This window comes from Rhinolophus sinicus, chromosome 14, assembly GCF_057876585.1.
Source record: "Rhinolophus sinicus isolate RSI-liver-muscle chromosome 14, RSI-T2T, whole genome shotgun sequence".
In the NCBI taxonomy this organism is placed as follows: Eukaryota; Metazoa; Chordata; class Mammalia; order Chiroptera; family Rhinolophidae; genus Rhinolophus; species Rhinolophus sinicus.
This window is the reverse complement of record NC_142514.1, coordinates 84,347,487-84,364,795: the sequence shown is the minus strand read 5'-3', so window position 1 is coordinate 84,364,795 and position 17,309 is coordinate 84,347,487. Positions and strand designations below refer to the sequence as shown.

At 42.5% G+C, this 17,309-nt stretch overlaps 1 protein-coding gene across 2 annotated transcripts in view; it reads right to left on the bottom strand.

The window, feature by feature from the left end:
* NEDD9 (neural precursor cell expressed, developmentally down-regulated 9) overlaps positions 1-17,309 on the bottom strand; it is a 176,894-nt gene that overhangs the window by 142,679 nt on the left and 16,906 nt on the right. Inside the window, exon 1 of one of the 2 annotated variants that reach the window (XM_019743000.3) lies at positions 4,720-5,038. The exons of the other annotated variant lie outside the window; for it this stretch is intronic. Coding sequence (XP_019598559.3) covers positions 4,720-4,726 — 7 coding nt within the window. The 5' untranslated portion in view covers positions 4,727-5,038. Of the gene's footprint in view, positions 1-4,719; positions 5,039-17,309 lie in introns of those variants that run through there. 2 annotated transcript variants of the gene reach the window in all.

Sequence of the window (17,309 nt, the reverse complement as noted above, 5' to 3'; positions counted from 1 at the left end):
TCTTTGATGGGTATTTTCTACCTATTCTTAATACATTATTAGCTGCTTTTACCCCCATTAAAGAGATGGTTACTCTCTTTGCCACCAGAGTCATTAGATGTGTTTTAAACTCTATGAAAAGTTGGCTTTCCTCATTCATGTTTTATATAGGTGTCTTCAAAGCAGAGCAGCCTATGTTTGATGTGGGACTGGCCCATCCTGGCTCTCTAGATCCTATTTCATCAAGTTTTTCTCATGCCAGGGGCTATGCTATAAATGATCAATTGGATACATGTTGGGCCAGATGAAATGTGAGACCACATGCGTTAATCAAAACCTTTGAATAGTGTATCCATTGCCTTCCTGTTGTCCATGGACCATCATCACTTCCCAAATGCTACTGTGCTGGGATTTCAGGACTCACCTGAGTTCTCTTCTGCTTGCATTTCTTGAACCCTCCCTAAACTCTCAGAGGCAATTGGGAAATGCTTCTGGTTCAACAAGACTGTGCATGCATTTACCATCTAATTTCCAAAAATAAGTTCATGAAGTCATTCAGCTGTACTATAGCTGCATTGTGCTTTATATGGTTGATTCTGAACGTGAGCTTAAGGAGACAATCTAACGCATTATTTCTCACATTGAATCCAAGGAGCTCTTTAAAGATGAGCCATGGCCACATATTCAGGGGATCTTCAGAAGCCATATTTGCCTGCAACACCATCCTCATTGGGTCATGACTTTCAAATAGGTCAGGCAGCACATGTGCACAATATAAATCCCCTTCCTTCTCGGAGTATCTGTGTGTCATTCATTCTTCAAAGTCCAACTGATTGTCTCCCAGAAGTTTAGTCAATATGTTATTTCAATGGTCTTCTAATTCAGCTCCCTGCTCTTGTCCTGGTTCCCTTGCTTTTGTCCTAGAGGTCTATTCTCAATAGATGTGGTGATCCTGTTATAACTCAAGTCAGTTCTTGGCCCAAAACTTTGCAATGGCTTCCTATCTCACTAGCATAAAAGCCAGAATTCTTATAATGGCCCCCAACACTAAACAAGATCTTTTTCTACGCCTATCACTTCTTTGACCTCATTTCCTACTCTCTCTCCTTTGCCCACCATCCTCCAAACACGTTGCCTCCTTGCTTGTCCACTAACACATCAGGCATGCGTCTGCCTCACAGCCCTTTCCACTGATATTCCCTTCTCTCTGGATCTCTCTTCCTCCTGATATTCCTCATCTTTTCCAGATTGTTTCTTAAAAGGAAACTTCTTAGGTTGTTGATCACGACAGAGTAACTCGTTTCAGACTAGCTCATCCCCTGTAACTAATTGGGAAGCTGGGCAAGATGTGTGAGGTTAAGATAGTGTTCAGGCAATGGAGAAAAATAGCACAAGAATGCAATACCTGGCAGAAGGGAGCATGAGGTGAGCCCCACAGTAATCCAGCTCTCTGCCTGGAGATCAGATTTTGTAATTCTGCTGAGGTGAAGAGGCGGGGATCAGAGTACAGAGCAACTGAAGAGACTAGACTTTGTGCAGGAATAAAGCCCCAGAAATCTGTGTGTATGTGTGGGGTGTTCCTCCATGAGTACATGGGTGAGGGCTGGACTGTACATATGCATGGAAAAGCAGTTCAAGACTTACCAAGAATCAGCTGCTATGGGATTGATATCGAAACAAATATAATAGAGGTTGAGGAGTTATGACAGTAATACTTAAATATGTAAGTATTTAAATTAACAAAAATTAAGCAAAATTTAAAATTCAGTTCCTCAGTCACATTCAGGTATTCAATAGCCACTACCCTATTGCATGGTGCAGACACAGAACATTTGCCTCAATGCAGGAAGGCCTATTAAACAGGGCTGACCTAGAGTCTGTACAACGTAAAATTCACAATGTCCAAAAGTCAATTGTAAATCACTGGAAGTGGAAGAACACAGACAAACAAACTTGTGCAATCCAGAGTAAAAAATAAAAGCAGTCAAAAGAAACCGAGTCTATGATGGACCAAATGTTGACCTTAGAAGAAAAAGACCTTAAAACATGGTTGTTTTACAATACATATTCAAAAAATAAAGAATATGTTCACTAATTTTAAAAAAGGCACTACTGAGTGAATAAATCAGGAATGCTAGCAGGGAAATAGAAATCATAAATAGAACTGCATGGAAATTCTAGAATTGTGCAATGCCTTCAGTGAATCATTCACTGGAGGGGCTCACAGGGTGAAGATAGTAGAAGAAAGAATAAGTGTAGTTGGAAAAAGATCAATGAAAACTATCAAAGAGAAAAAATATTAAGGTAAAATGAACACAGGGTCAGGGACCTGTGAAACAGTGTCAAACAGTCCAACACATGTGTGGTTGGTGTCCCAGAAAGAGGAAAGCGTAAGAACAGAAAAAAAAAAAAAATGTGTGAAGAAACAGTGGCCAAGAACTTTCCCAATTTTTTGTAAAATGACTTAAATCCAAGAAGCTCAAGAATAAAGATAAAGAAAACCCTGCATAAATATATCATAGTTGAACTACTGAACACTAAACAATAAAGAGAAAATCTTGAAAGCAGCCAGAGAAAAAAGGCACATTACATACAGGGAACAAAGTTCAGAATTATTGCTAATTTTTCATCAGAAACAATAGATAGATAGAAGATCATGAAACAATATTTTTTGAGTGTTGGATGAAACATCCTGTTCAAGAAAAATTCTATATTGAACAAAAATATTTTTTAAAAATGAAAGTGAAATAAAGACATTCTCAGGTAAACAAAATCTGCGAAAATTCATCACCAGCAGACCTGAACTACAAGAAATGCTAATGTATATCTTCCATTCAAAGGGAAATAATACCAAATGGAGACTACGGAAAGAATGAAGTGTAGCAGAAATAATAGATAATCAAATAAACAAATTGTGTTATATTTATACAATGGACTATTACTCAGTAATAAAACAATAATTATTGGTAAATGCAATAAAATGGATTTAGCTGACCGAAAGAAGCCACATACAAAAGACTTTGTGCTATATGATTCCATGTATATGACATTCTAAAAGAAGAAAAACGAATCTAAATGATATAAGTAATATCCGTGGTATCTTAGGGTGGGGGTTGGAGATTGACTATAAAAGAGTAAGGGGGAAGTTTTGGGAAAGATGGAAATTTCCATAGCTTGATTAGAGTAGTGGGTATATACATTAGGCAAATGTTAATTTAAACACTTAAAGTGTGTGAACTTTACAGCAGATAATCTTAATAAGGTAGGTTAAAAAAATTGTAAGTTACCTTCTCATTGAGGTTTTCCCCCTATTTAAAACTACACCCAATACTTTCTATCTTTAATTTTCTCTCTAGTACATATCACTTTCTCTAAAGCACCATATTTTTTACTTATCTTGTTTTATCTTTCCTTCTAGAATGTGGGCAAGAATTTTTGTCCATTTCTTTCACTGTTGTGAACAGTATCAAGAACAGTTCTTGGCACATAATACATGCTCAGTAAATGTTACATGAATGAATGAACAGATAAATAAATGAGTGAATGCACTGACTTCTTTTGCTATATGTTATCAAATGTAGATTGAGTATACAGCCGTAAATAACACCCCCTAATATGTTGTCAAACTGAAGACATCAGATTTTAGTCTCACTCAAAGTTAAAAGTCATTAAGCCTGAGGAATAAAAGATTATTATACATAGATAAAATACACGTGCATAGAGAGGGCATGCCATGTGAGATAACTTGCCTAGGTTTTCAGATAAACTGTGGATGAATATAACCTGAGATATTTTTCTGTACTTTACCCACTAGAGATAGAGGTGTAATTAGGAAGTTAGGAGAATAAGGGGGAGGGAAGTAGGGTTGTAGTTGGCAAGAGATGGGTAGGTGGGCTGCTATCCATCATCCTGAGACCTACCACCTCTTTGGTTCCTTCAGGAATTAGTGAGTGCAAACTCTACAAAGTGTAGTGATCTCAGAACACCTGGGCCTGCCACATCTCTGACTACAAAAGAGTGCTTGAGGTGAACATAATTATTAGAATATGAATGTGGCCTATTTCTTAAGAGGATGGTGCCTCATTTAGTATCAAATTTCAGACCATTGAGAAAAATCCACCTGGTCCACCCTACTGAACGGTCCACTCTAGTGAAGATATTTACCTTGAAGAGAGAGGGCTCGTTCGAGGTAGGGGAGAGTTTGGAAGGGAATGTGGACAAAAGCCTAACAGCATTATGCTCCTGTTCTAAGTGTCACACCCTTCCAGAGAAAAAGAGCAAACTGGACTTCAAATTTCAGGTAAGGGTATGTTTATTCCAGGTCATAGTTGATAAAATAAAATAAGATCCCAACATACAGAGCCATCCTCATGACTCTGAAGTGTGTGACCTCATGGCACCTCCTCCAAGGCAAACTCCAGTCTCTGATTTCTGCTGAACTTAGATTGCATAGCACACATTCCAGCATGGGACTGCCTTCTGTGGGTATTGCTCCTGGGTGTTGGCCAATACTGCACCACCATCCCCCAACCCAACAGGAACATCAGCCTCTCCAGCTCCAAAGTTTAGAAAACAAGTAACTTATCTCCTACTTTGTTTATTCTCATCATCAAAAGACAACTTCCTTCTCTATCATCCCTCTCCTTGCCCCCATGCGGCCCCCCCCTCCTCCCATTAGAGTCAGTATTCAAGGAAACTGGGGATTGGGGCTCCGGTGGGGGAAGACAGGAGAGCACTTACTTCTCATTCCGTGTTCTTCTGAATGTCAGGATTATAAATGCCAGGAGTCAGCTGCTTCAGTGGACAGGAAAGGAATGTGGGGGCATTCTTGTGGAAGAGAAGATATCAAAAAAGAAAGATGTTCTTGTAAAAATGTGTTCTTGTCTGGAATAGCGTGACAGGCAAGGGGGCCTGGAAAGAGGGACCAGGGTGAGGTAGGATGGGGAGGTGGGTGAAAGTGAAAATAAACTTGAAGTTTCTGAGAGAAGGAAGAGGGAAAAGAAATCGACTTGAGGGAATATTTAAGATTTAACAGGGTGGTGCTGGGGGTGGGGAGTGAGAGACAGAGAAGATGAGGCGATTTGTGTTTTAAGCCCAAGCCAAGAAAACTTGAGTAACAGGACACCATGACATTTTTGACTTATTTCAACAATATGTTGTTTTGGACCGTGTGACGGAATTTCAGGGTTTCAAGTTATCTGTGGATGTTATCTTGTTGCAGGACAGCAGTGGATGAGATGGAGAAGCAAGCACCAAGATAGCAAGTGTGTGAGTGTGTGTATGTGGTGTGTGTATGTGTGTGTGTGGTGTGTGTGTGAGTGTGTGTATGTGGTGTGTGTAAGTGTGTGGTGTGTGCATGTGTGAGTGTGTGTGGTGTGTGTATGTGTGTGGTGTGTGTGTGAGTGTGTGTGTGCGTGTGTGAGTATGTGCGTGTGGTGTGTGAGTGTATGTGTGTGGTGTGTGCATGTGTGAGTGTGTGTGTGGTGTGTGTATGTGTGTGGTGTGTGTGTGAGTGTGTGTGCGCGTGAGTGTGTGTGCATTGTGAGTGTGTGTGTGCGTGAGTGTGTGTGTATGTGTGTGTGGTGTGTGTGAGTGTATGTGTGTGGTGTGTGCATGTGTGAGTGTGTGTGTGGTGTGTGTATGTGTGTGTGGTGTGTGTGAGTGGGTGTGTGTGAGTGTGTGTGTGTGCACGCACGCGCTGAGTGTGAACACCTTAACAAGACTCCTCCTGCCAACTCTAGCTCTGTATGTGGAGCAAGGACCTGCCTCTTCCCCTGCCATCAGCCGCAGAATGTCATGCTTCATTGCCAGGTAAAGCTTAGTAAAAAGGGGTTCCTAGACCCAATTCCAGTGTGAGGGGTTTCCCCCACACCAACAAGCAATTCTTGGATGCCAGCAAGTTGTCCAGGAACTTAACTCAATTATTATGCTCTCTACCCAGAGGTAGCATTAGGTTCCACAAGTTAAGGATTCAATCAGTCCTACAAGATGATCCGTGTACACACAAACTCCAGATGCCGGCTGCAAACCCAAGTTGTTACCTGGGCTTCCGATTGAATGTCTACACATTGGAGGCTGTAACAACCCCCTCCAACTCAGAATGACTCAGAATGCAAATTTTAAGTTCAGGTTGCCACCTGTACCTCTTACTGACTGACTATAAATCACAGGTTTCCATGACCCCCTTTTCAGGTATGATTAATTTGTTAGAGCAGCTCACAGAACTCAGAAAAACATTTTACTTACTAGATCACTGGTTTATTGTAAAAGAATATAACTCAGGAACAGCTAGATGGAAGAGATGCACAGAGCAAAGCACGGGGAAAGGGTTCAGAGCTTCTATGCCCTGTCCATGCAGGCCACTTTCTGTGAACCTTCATGTGTTCACTAGCCTAGAAACTCTGGGAAAAAATACCAACAAGCTGTCCTCCTGGGTTTTTATGAAGGCTTCATTACATAATCATGATTGACTAAGTCATTGGCCATTGGCAATTGATCAACCTCCAGCCCCTCTCCCCTCCTTGGAGATTGGGGGTGGAACTGAAAGTTCCAAACTTCTAATCACATGGCTGGTTCACCGAGCAACCAGTCCCACCCTTGGGTAGGATCCAAAAGTCACCTCAACTGACATAACAGACACCTTACTCACTCTCAACACACAGGCCCACTGGCCTCTTGCTGTTCCTCAAACACAACTTTTGCATCTGCTTTTTTTGCCCAAAGGTTCTGACACCAGACCTCCAGGGTTATGACTTCTATCTAAAGCTCCAACCAACTGAGCCATCCGGCAGCTCAGCGGCAGCTCAGCTCAAGGTACCGTGTTCAATCTTAGTTGCAGGGGGCGGAGTCCACCATCCCTTGCGGGACTCGAGGAGTTGAACCGGCAACCCTGTGGTTGAGAGCCCACTGGCCCATGTGGGAATCCAACCGGCAGCCTTCTGAGTTAGGAGCATGGAGCTCTTAACTGCCTGAGCCACAGGGCCAGCCCCACTTCTAGCTTCTTTATGACACCTACCATTCTCTGGCATGATCTAGTGTATCTATTTATTTATTTATTTGGCTTATTTGTTATTAGAATATATGCTCGGTGAGAAAGCAACCTTGTCCATCTTCTCTAGCACTGAGGACAGTTTCTGGCATACAGAAAGTGGTCAATAAATGCTCACTGAATGAATAAACGTGCCCAATGCTATAGTATTCAAAGCTTTTATGTTATATAGAAGGGATTTTTTCAGCACTAGGTACACTCTCAGCAGATTCTCCTAGCCCTACTATTTCATATAAGATGGGGACAGTCCTTAAAGACAAAAGAATGATGGAGACCAATGTTAGCTGTTAAAGACCCACTTAAAAGAGCAATGCTCTTTATTAAGGAAGCAAATACCTGTGTTTCAATTTTCTTGTGTGGTCATACAAGGCTCAGAGGCCCCCAGGTGAGTTCAAAGTGTCTTCTGTTTACTGGGTAGAATTAATCTCATTATGACACACACACTAGAATTTGCAGGCAGAGAGGGCTTGGCTCTCTTTGACTTATCTCCATAGTTTCTACTTGAGGCGAGCCTGGACACTCCTTGGGGGGGAGGAGCTGGGTTGGGGAGCACTAGAGCACTGGTGTGGTGCAGCGGATCTGAGCTGGCTGCTGACTGAGCAGCTGCCCCTCAGCTTTTCAAGCCTCCTTGACTTGCTTTGATCACTCAACCAGTAGCTGCTGCAGGCAGCAGTCTTGAGTTTATGCACAGCAGGATCTCAGATCTTGAACCCCATGTGGAGAAGGTGTGAAAACCTCTTTTCTCAGTGGGAGCCCATATTTGTGAGCTTTGCCAGAGCTGCTGAGCTAGGACCAGCCCAACACTGAGTGGTGAAGTGTCAGCCAGTCTTTCTTGCTCCCCCTCCTCACAATTGCGCTTCCATGCCCTGACAACCCCTTCCCCTCGCCCTTTATGGATCCCCATCTGGGCTAGGAGGCATCCAGGGCATAGCTTACCCAGTCTGCTCTGCCCAGATCCTACTGCATCTGTCCCTCCACTTCCCAGCTTCAACTCAGGATGCCCACCTCTCCACCAAAAGAGCAGGGCCAGGAGATGCAGCATGAGGCACATTGAGAGGACAAAGATAGGGATGGCCGGCCACTTCTTTCCATCTTTATGACCTGCAGCTTTGGGCAAGTCACTTCCCTCTGAGACTCAGTTTCTTTCTTTGCAAACCTGCAATAAAAATCCCCAACCTATCTGGCTCAGAGTATCTCTAGGTTCAAAAGACATAATGATGATGTACAAATTTAAAGTCTTATCCAACCTTCTAAGCTGAGAAGTTCGCAGTTCCTCAGGAACTAGTCTGGACCATACAGTGTGATCCACTAAGCAATAAAGTAACTTACAACTGGCTCTTAATGGCCAACAGTTACACCATTTGGGTAATGCATTATCATTTATATGCAATCTTTTCATGTATATCCTGTCTTAAGGAGAAATCATTTAAGGTGAGGATTTCAGGTGCCCGGCTGACCTCTAGAGGCAATACCTTAAGGGAGAAGATGTTATTAAACACTCAAGTCATACTTCTTCTGATAATTGTCTTCTTGGCCCATACACAAAGCTAATGCATACAAAGTTTCATATAATCTGGACAGAACCAAAGATGGTCTCGGAAGCCATCGTCACTGTTACACAAGTAGTTATTTCGCAACTCTTGCCTCATCAAAATTTGTTTCTCTCTTGGGTCGGTTTAGATTTTAAATACCCTGATTACAAATTGCAATGATCAGGCAGACCTGGGCAACCCCACACAGAAGTCTCATTGTCTGGCTTTGGCCACTTCCTCTCTTCTGTGACTAATGGTGGGAGCAGAAACAGACTTACAGACTCTCAGAGTAAGAACTTAGAGCTCAGCAGGCCTAGCCTCTCTCAATGTTGTCAGTCAGTCAACATGCTTATTGAGAACCTACTCTATGCCACATGCCAGAGGGGATATGCCCAAGATGCTGAACAAGACAGGGCTAACCCCCTGGGAGGGAGGCCGGCAAGTAGACAAGTAGTTGGGGTGCATAGATAAATATAGTGGTGGTCTCCAGTGGGACCGGCTCCAGGGTTTGGAGAGTTGGGGAGAGGTGCGTCTTCAAGGAGAAAAAGGAGTGAGGCTGAAGATCACAGGGTGGGAGGAAGATGTTCCAGGTAGAGTTTACAGTCTGCAGGGCACAGAGCCAGAAAGAAAATGAGGGAAGAAGGGAAGGAGAGAGCGAGAGTGTGAAGTGGGAAGTGAGAGAGGACTGGGATCGGGGAGATGTGACTGAGCTCTTCACACATTTAGGGAGCTGCCAGGAGCCCCACCATTGCAGTGTGAAGTTCAAGGTGAGGAGTGGTGGGAGGTGAGGCTGGAGCAATAATTCTAGTCCAGATCAGGAGGGGCCTCCCGGACCCTGTTAAGGAATTAGCACTTCATCAGAAAGACAACAAAGGGACTCGGAAGGTTGTTGAACAGCATAGTATTTAGAGATACTGGAGGAATTCTAAGGTTTCTTCAGTGGTCCCCTGGAAGACAGTTCATTCCACTGTGAAGCAAGTCAGCTTGTTAGCAAAATGTGTGTTCAAATGGAGTCCAAAGCTGCCATCACAAGAACATGGGCCTGGTCCTGCCCTCACTAGTCTGCTTGCTCTTCCACCTGTACTGTTTTCGACATCTGAAGGCTTTCTCTTATCTCACCTGCATCCCAAGTTTCCGCTTCTTTGGGATTAGCAAGCCCCATCCCTTCCACCACTTCTCATAAGACACAGGACAGCTTCTCCTTGGAAGCGTGAGGCTTGGGAACCCAGAATTTCCCCTCTTGCCTCTCCTCTAAGAAGTGAGTCATCTATACCACAGACGTTCAATCAGCCATGTAGGCACAGATGGAGCAGACGAATCCTCTCCTGGTGGGCAATATAGACCTTTACTCAGACACTAAGGCCAGCTAGCTTTGCCTTGTCTGGCCTCTGCTTCTTGGATTAACTAACTCTCCCACCACTGATCAGCTGGCTGACCACTATCTCTTCACTGTTACCTGTTTGCCCAAGAACATACTCCTTTTACATTGCTTTGTTTTGTTATGCCTCAAGTATAGCTATTCACTTTCTTCTTGCAACTTCTTTGCCATCTTAATTTGGATGTCTTAGAGCCTCCTCCCTCCCCTCCACTCTAACATGGCACAGTGGTAAGAACAGTCTGCCAAGTCAGAAAGACCTGAGTATGAATTTCAGCCCAACTAATTAATAACTGTGTGACTTATCGGTAGGGTGCTGACAATTTCTATCCTTCAGAGCTGTGAAGATCTGAGTTAATTTAGGTAAAGTCCTAGGTACATAGTTGGCACGTGAGAACTGGTGGCTATCAATGAAAATGACAGTGGTAATAATGATGAAAATATGTATGCCCTGGGTCTACTTACTTACCTGGAGCCTCAGTTTTCCCATCTATTAAAATGAGGGTAATGGTCGTTATTTGGTAGAATTATTTGGGGATCCAATATGACAAAAATGTGTAAAACACACAGCAGGCTCTTGGAGCATGAGCATGTCCCTGCCTCTTTGCCTTCCAGGGGATTCCCTTCCCCTTTCTTCTATCACCTCCATTATTAGGTCCTTACTTTCCATCTCGAGATGTTACTGGCAGAGGTCTAGAACTCTCTCTGGGCAAACAGCCTCTGAGATGAGGCTCTCCTTTTTGGTTGCCCAAGACCAGAGTCATGTTTCTGTCCCTTGTTTATCTCTTGTTCTCTCCTTCCCGCTTATTATGGGTTGAATTGTGTCTCCTGCTCTTCCCCCACAAAAGATATGTTGTGGTCTTAACTCCTAGTACGTGTAAATGTGACCTTATTTGGAAATAGGGTCTCTGCAGATTTAATCAACTTAAGATGAGGTCATTAGGGTGGGCTGTAATCCAGTACGACTGTTGTCCTGATAAGAGGAGAAGAGGAAGAGAAGCCTTGTGAAGACAGAGACACACGGGAGAAGATGGTAATATAAAGATGGAGAGAAACGAGTTTTACCACCACAAGCCAAGGAATAGCTAAGGCTACCAGAAGCTGGGAGAGGCAAGCAAAGGTCCTCCCCTAGCAGTTTCAGAGACAGCATGGCCTTACCAACACCTTGATTTCAAACTTCTGGTCTCCAGAACTGTGAGAGAATCCATTTTTGTCAAGCCATCTGACTTTTGGTACTTTGTTACGGCATCCCTGGGAAACTAACACACTGGGCCCATTACTAGACAGAGTCCACATGACTGAGAGGTTTATTAATATGTGAAATAAACATTATTAAAGCACACCTTTAGAACGGACAAGTTTTTTTTTCTTTACCCAAATTAAGGATATGTTATGCAATTATATATAAAATAAAATGGATCAAATGGAGTAAGGACAGGCTGAGCCAGAAGGGGGAAAAACTGCTTAAAAAGACTCACAACATCACCTTACTGATGAATAAGAGAAAGCAACTTGTAAAAGTCATGTCAGGGTGGGAAGAGTAATACAGAGGTCTCAGGGGAGCTGGCATTTTCATGCTGACTTAATCTAAGATTTCAGCTTAGCAGGGGATAAGGTTTATGACTGAAAATTAGCCACAAGGTACAATTTTACTCCTGGCTTAACAGAGGGCTAAAAGAATAAAGCAAACAGCTGTGTCAGAACTTGCAGGGCAGTGTGAGATGCTGTGGTTTGAACAAAGCCAAGTTGGCTTGAGTGTAAATTACAGGAAGAAAGGAAGGAAGAAAAAGAAAGAGCTCTGGGGCTATTTATTCCTTTTCTGTGGGACACATTGAAGAAAAGACCGAGTCATATGTCACAGACCCAGCTGGAAAACATGGGGCCAGACAGGGCACAAGGAGCGTGAGTCACCAGCTCCTAACTTTCAGGAGGCTCCATATTTGGGAACTCAGCAAAAGACTTGCCGTTATTCTAATGGCATCCCCTTGGTTCTGGAGCTGTTGTGAGCTTCAGCCAAATGTTATGCAGATCTTAAAAATTAGGACTGGTGGTGATGGCCTTGAACTCATGCAGCATAATGTTTCAGGGAAAAATAGTACTCAGATTTCAGCTGGTTGGGGATGGAGGAAAGTACTGGGGTATACTCTGTTGATGGAGTGATCAGATCTGATGGGGGTGGGGTGGTTCTTGGCTCCATTTAAGACTATAGTGGACTCTCAGCTGCCCAGCATCTTTCCTGGGTACCATATTCTGATGTTCCTTTGGGGACTCATCTTTCTCTTCTCAGTCTTGGGTGCTAGAGATGGCACATGCCCATGGCCTGGTCATTCAGGACATTCCATTGTCCTGGCCACCGTAATTGGCTGAGGAATGGGCACAGGGCACATGTCAGCCCACAAAGAGTCAATTATAGGTAGGGACTTTTATAAAAACTTTTGGGAAAGAGTTGTATTCAGCTCGGTTGCTGAAAGGAGAGGGTGTGCCCCTGGAGCTGCTGGGGGCCATCTTGCTACCACATCAGAAGAAACAGCCTGAACTTAGGGATAGAGAGAGAGACCACGTCCTGACGAGACTGACCTCCTGTATCCAGCTGTGCCTAAAGCTCTTTTCTGTTACAGGAGCCAGTATGCTCCATCCATAAGCCATTAGAAGTTAGGTTTCTTTTTCTGGCAACCTAAAGAGTTCTGACTAATACATAGACCTCAGCAAGACACAATAGGACCACAGCAAATACCACCAAAACATATAGAAGACAGAGAGAAGATTCAATCTGGATGCACACGGCACATTGGACCTGGAAGCTTATAAAACAGAGGAGTTATAAACGCAAGAATGGTTATAAGGACATTGTAGAGAACCTGACTATTTTAGAACATAAAATGATATTACTCCTTTAAATCCTTCTGGAATTAGGAAATAAAAACAAAGTTTAAAAAATAGTAATATGAAATAATAATAATAATAATAATAATAATAATAACCATCTCAAAGGCAAGAAGTGTGGGTTTCGTCTAGGCTCTGATCTAGGGCTACCAACTCCTCCTGGTTTGTCCAGTGGGATTGTCCCTATTTTAAAACTGAAAGAACCATGTTCTCGGAACCCCCTTAGTCCTGCGCAAATTTGGATGGTCGGCTATGCCATGTTGTGCCATGTCCAGGTTTTTATAAAGAGCCATAACAGCTACCACAGTAGGGGAGGTTGTGCTGAGCCACTTCTTCTGCTTCAGTCATTGGAATTTCGCTTCTATTTGTTTAAAATATCAGAGTCTACCAAAGATTTGTTGGGGAGAGAGAAACCTGCTCTCTGAAGAACCTCCCTCTGAAATTCCACGATCTTTTTTTTTTTTTTTTTTTTTTTTATAGAGCAAATGGCTTTTATAGACTGGTGGTTCCCACACCTGGCTGATCAGAAGAGTCACCTAAGGAACTTTAAAATGATATACATTCTGGCTACCACAGCTGGAGCTTCAACTCAGCCAGAATCTCACCCGAGATCTGTATTTTAAAAAAATCTTTGCAGGTGACATACATATAAATTATTCATAAATGTTGCTATGTTAACTATCATCAATAATAAATCACTTTCCACACGCCTCACAATTGGCCAAGACACACCTTTGTTTGAGACGCCATGTTCCAGTACACATTAAACTTTCCATGCATCAGGAGGGCTTGTTAAAACACAGCTGGGCCCTGCTCCCAGGGTTTCTGCTTCAGCAGGGCTGGGTCAGGGGACAGGGAATTCTCATTTCTCAGAAGCTTCCAGGGGGGCACCAGCTATCTTTACTAGCATGATTGTAGACCATAAGCTCAGTTGAGTGTCCCGTCTGGTCTCTTTAATCTTTGTAATCACTATGACAGGGACCCTTTTGACTCCCCCTGCTACAGTACTCAGTAAATTATTGATGAATAAATGTGTAGATAAATGTTTTATGGGCCTCAATGACAGTGACCTTTCCACCAACTTTCTAAAGAATATTGTGACCTACACCCCTTAGCCTGTAAGAAAGGTTTCTGTTGGTTGTCTAAGGAATATTGTCTCATGGGACCTCAGCTGAGGACAGGGTGGGAACGACAGGATTTCCTGTGCTCAACTTTAGGGGCTTTGTACTGAATACAATGAAGCAATGGCTAGTTCTGTCCGGGGGCGTCCAGCCAAGCCCACTGGACTCTCTCAAAGACTCCATTTTGCTTGTTTGTCACATTTCACCCACTAATTTCTTTTTGGCTTTCTTTAGCTTGTCGTCATATTTAAGTTTTAAACTGATTTGCCTGGAGATTACTCAAGCTTAGAACTCTATTCCTGTGGGTAAACTTGTCATTATCCCTCTGGAGGCCCAAGAATGACTATTGCAATCTCTGCTTAGGCTGTATGGGGACCCCTAATCATCCCTGCGTCCTTTGGCTTGTGTTTGATCTCTGTTGGTGCTGGAGCAGCTGTGGGCACCTTGGCACCGTCTCCCCAGCCATCTTCATTAGCACAAGAAATGTTTCTTGGACTACAGGGTCTTACACATGGCCGCAACCCAGACCTCTACCCAGACACGCCCCAAACAAAGTTAGAAAGGAAGAGAAAGCCGCTGACCATTATTAGCCACTAAAGAGGGGAGTGCCTTGTCCAAGTTCTCTGGGAACATTCAGATGGTGTTTAAGTGGCTTTGCAACTTTTACGTAACTACTTGAAATAAGAAACAGCACCCGGAAGAAAACACAATAAATAATAATAATAATAATAATAATAATAGAATTTAAAGATTCCCTCTCTCTATTTCAGATTCCTGCGATGGTGATGATACTGAAAACAGTTGATTAGTTGGTATACAATTTTGTTCCCCTTGAAAAAACAAGATGTGTGCCCAAGCAGGAAACAGAGGGCCTTCCCAACTCCTCCCTGGAAAGAAGGTTCGGTTCTCATCAGAACTTATGTTTATGGAGAAATAATCTCTTCTGTATCAATTCTACAACATCAGCCCAACTGAATGGCCCAGTTTGTGGCAATGAGCAAATGCAGCCTTTTCTGCCCTCTACCCAGTCACTGTGGGTCTCTCCTCCAGAGGTGACCAGTCAACAACCAAGGGAGCAATCACTCTGCTATTCTTTAACACCAACAGCATAACAAGAGCAAAGCCTTTCTTCTTGATGCCATAAGTGTCAGAAATGCCTGCCAGTACAGAACTGTTCTCTAGTTCAATCTGGCCATGTGTGCCCTGGAAGGTTCCAGAACCTTTTTGGTGTTGTGTTAAGGACATTTGTGTTTTAGGAAACACTTCTGAATTTGGTTGACAGGAAAATTCCGTGTTAGATAATAAATAAAACTGAGGATTTAAAAAGTTTTGATGCTCCGTTTGGAGAGTCAAGTCACTGTAGAGGGAAACTGGCTATTTTCTTGTAGGTAGACTTGTGGGCTTTCAGAAACATGGTGTTGGTGGTGAGCAGTGAGGTGGGAGGAGAGAGGAAACATGATCTACACTCTTAATAATGGCCTCTTACTTGGAATCAGAACTTTTTTTTTTTCTGCTTTACAAAATGTGTGATGGTGGGGGAAGGGTGTTGCAAGGAGAGATTTAAGACCGCTCTGACCATTCATAGAGGCTGAGGAGATGGCAAGATTAAGGCCAAGTTCACACCATTGCAGGCAACAGAGACCTAAGAAAGGCAAAGTATGGTGGTTTAATTATGCATATTATTATTACTGTGGGGGAAACTACCCAAGTCTCAAAGTTTATCTTTTTTTAAGGTGAGTCAGAAACAAATATTTTGTTAGAGATGCATTGAGCTCAAAAAGCTGAGCGAGACTTGAAAAAGCTTCTGTATGTAACTTTGAGAAAATAGACAGCTCTGGCCATATGGAGGGCAAGTCCCCAAGAATCTAACTCAGAGGAGTTACAGGGAGAGAACTAGCAAGGATATCATTTGGGATAGAGGTGTAAGGAGCGCAGAGGGGAGCACACATATTTATTTCTATGTAGGAAAATTGTTGAAGTAAGCTGAAACTTGTAATAAGCTACCCTGTTTAGAATTGAAAGAATCCAGAGTAAATGGGCCTTTGCCTAAGAGTCTGCAGGAGTCTCTGCTGTGTTTGGATTTCTCTGAGGAAGGGAATGGAGAAACCTTCCGTCTAATGGTCTAGACTCATGAAGACATACCCAACTAGCTTTAGAGAACAAGTGCCTGCCTGTCCATATTTCGTAATTGTCTGCATTGGCTAGTTAGATTTTGGTAAATTCACATGAAAGAGAGAACTACATTTATGCCAGTTCAGTTATCTGTAAATTCACCTCCTTTTCTTACTTTTATCTCATAGCTTTCTAGATGTCTTCCTTCCTTGGTGTTGATGGTTGAATGTCATTACGGCAGTTTCTCAAGAGCTGCTTCAACCAGTGTTGGGTAGAACAGAACAGTTTTCTTTCATAATATCCTGAACAAATTGCCTCAGTTGTTAACTTGAGACTTCAGGGAGATTCATCATATAAGGTTGGCATCCAATACATGTATATATGTGTATGTGTGTATATGTATATGAAATCTAAATGTGACCCTAAGGAACAATATCCAACATTACATTAGAAGACATATGTGTTTGGAGGATGGAGAAAGCAATAGAAGCTGGGGAGTGCTGGGGTATTCAAAAAAGATGTCAAGAAAAAAGGAATATATAAACTAAGCCTGGTACATGTGAGTGAAGGAGAAATTGGTTTGAGCAACGGTGGAGGCATTCAAAGAATATTTGGGAGATTGCATAGGAAAAACAAATCTTAATCAATTGTGTTATGCTTACATTCTTCCATTTTCATCTTTCTCTTTTTCTCTCTCCCTGGTTTGTGCGTTTTTCCTCTTGATGTTTCTCTGCATGTCTTAAGTCTTTCAGTAGCACTCTTGGGCCCAGCTACTAGCAACTAGAGGTTCAATGAATACTTTGACTTCTATATTCTATGAGGTTCACTTCTTATTTTTCTAGATCCCATTATTTATTCTTCAAATTATGCTATTAATATCAGTCACATTATTCTTTCCCTTTAGTTCCTGTCTCTTGCTTGCTTTTACACTGGAGAGAAAAATTTGTGTAGGTGTCAAAATCTAACACTGAGTTGACTATAGTCATCCAAGAAATACCCACCTACACACTTGGGATATGCCATAAACCACCAAGCCCAGAGATTTTTTTTATTATTAAATGGCAATACATTAGGAATTGAATGTTAAAGGAACAGACCTTTATTGACCATTCAACATTGGTAAACTCTACGCGAGACTTTATGCAACACAGAAATGACTAAGAAGTTTATAGAAAGCTTCATTTATTGAAAGAGACAGATGCCTAACAATGAGCTTTGCTAATGTTGAAACAAACTTTTGCCCCAAGACTGTTTATTTC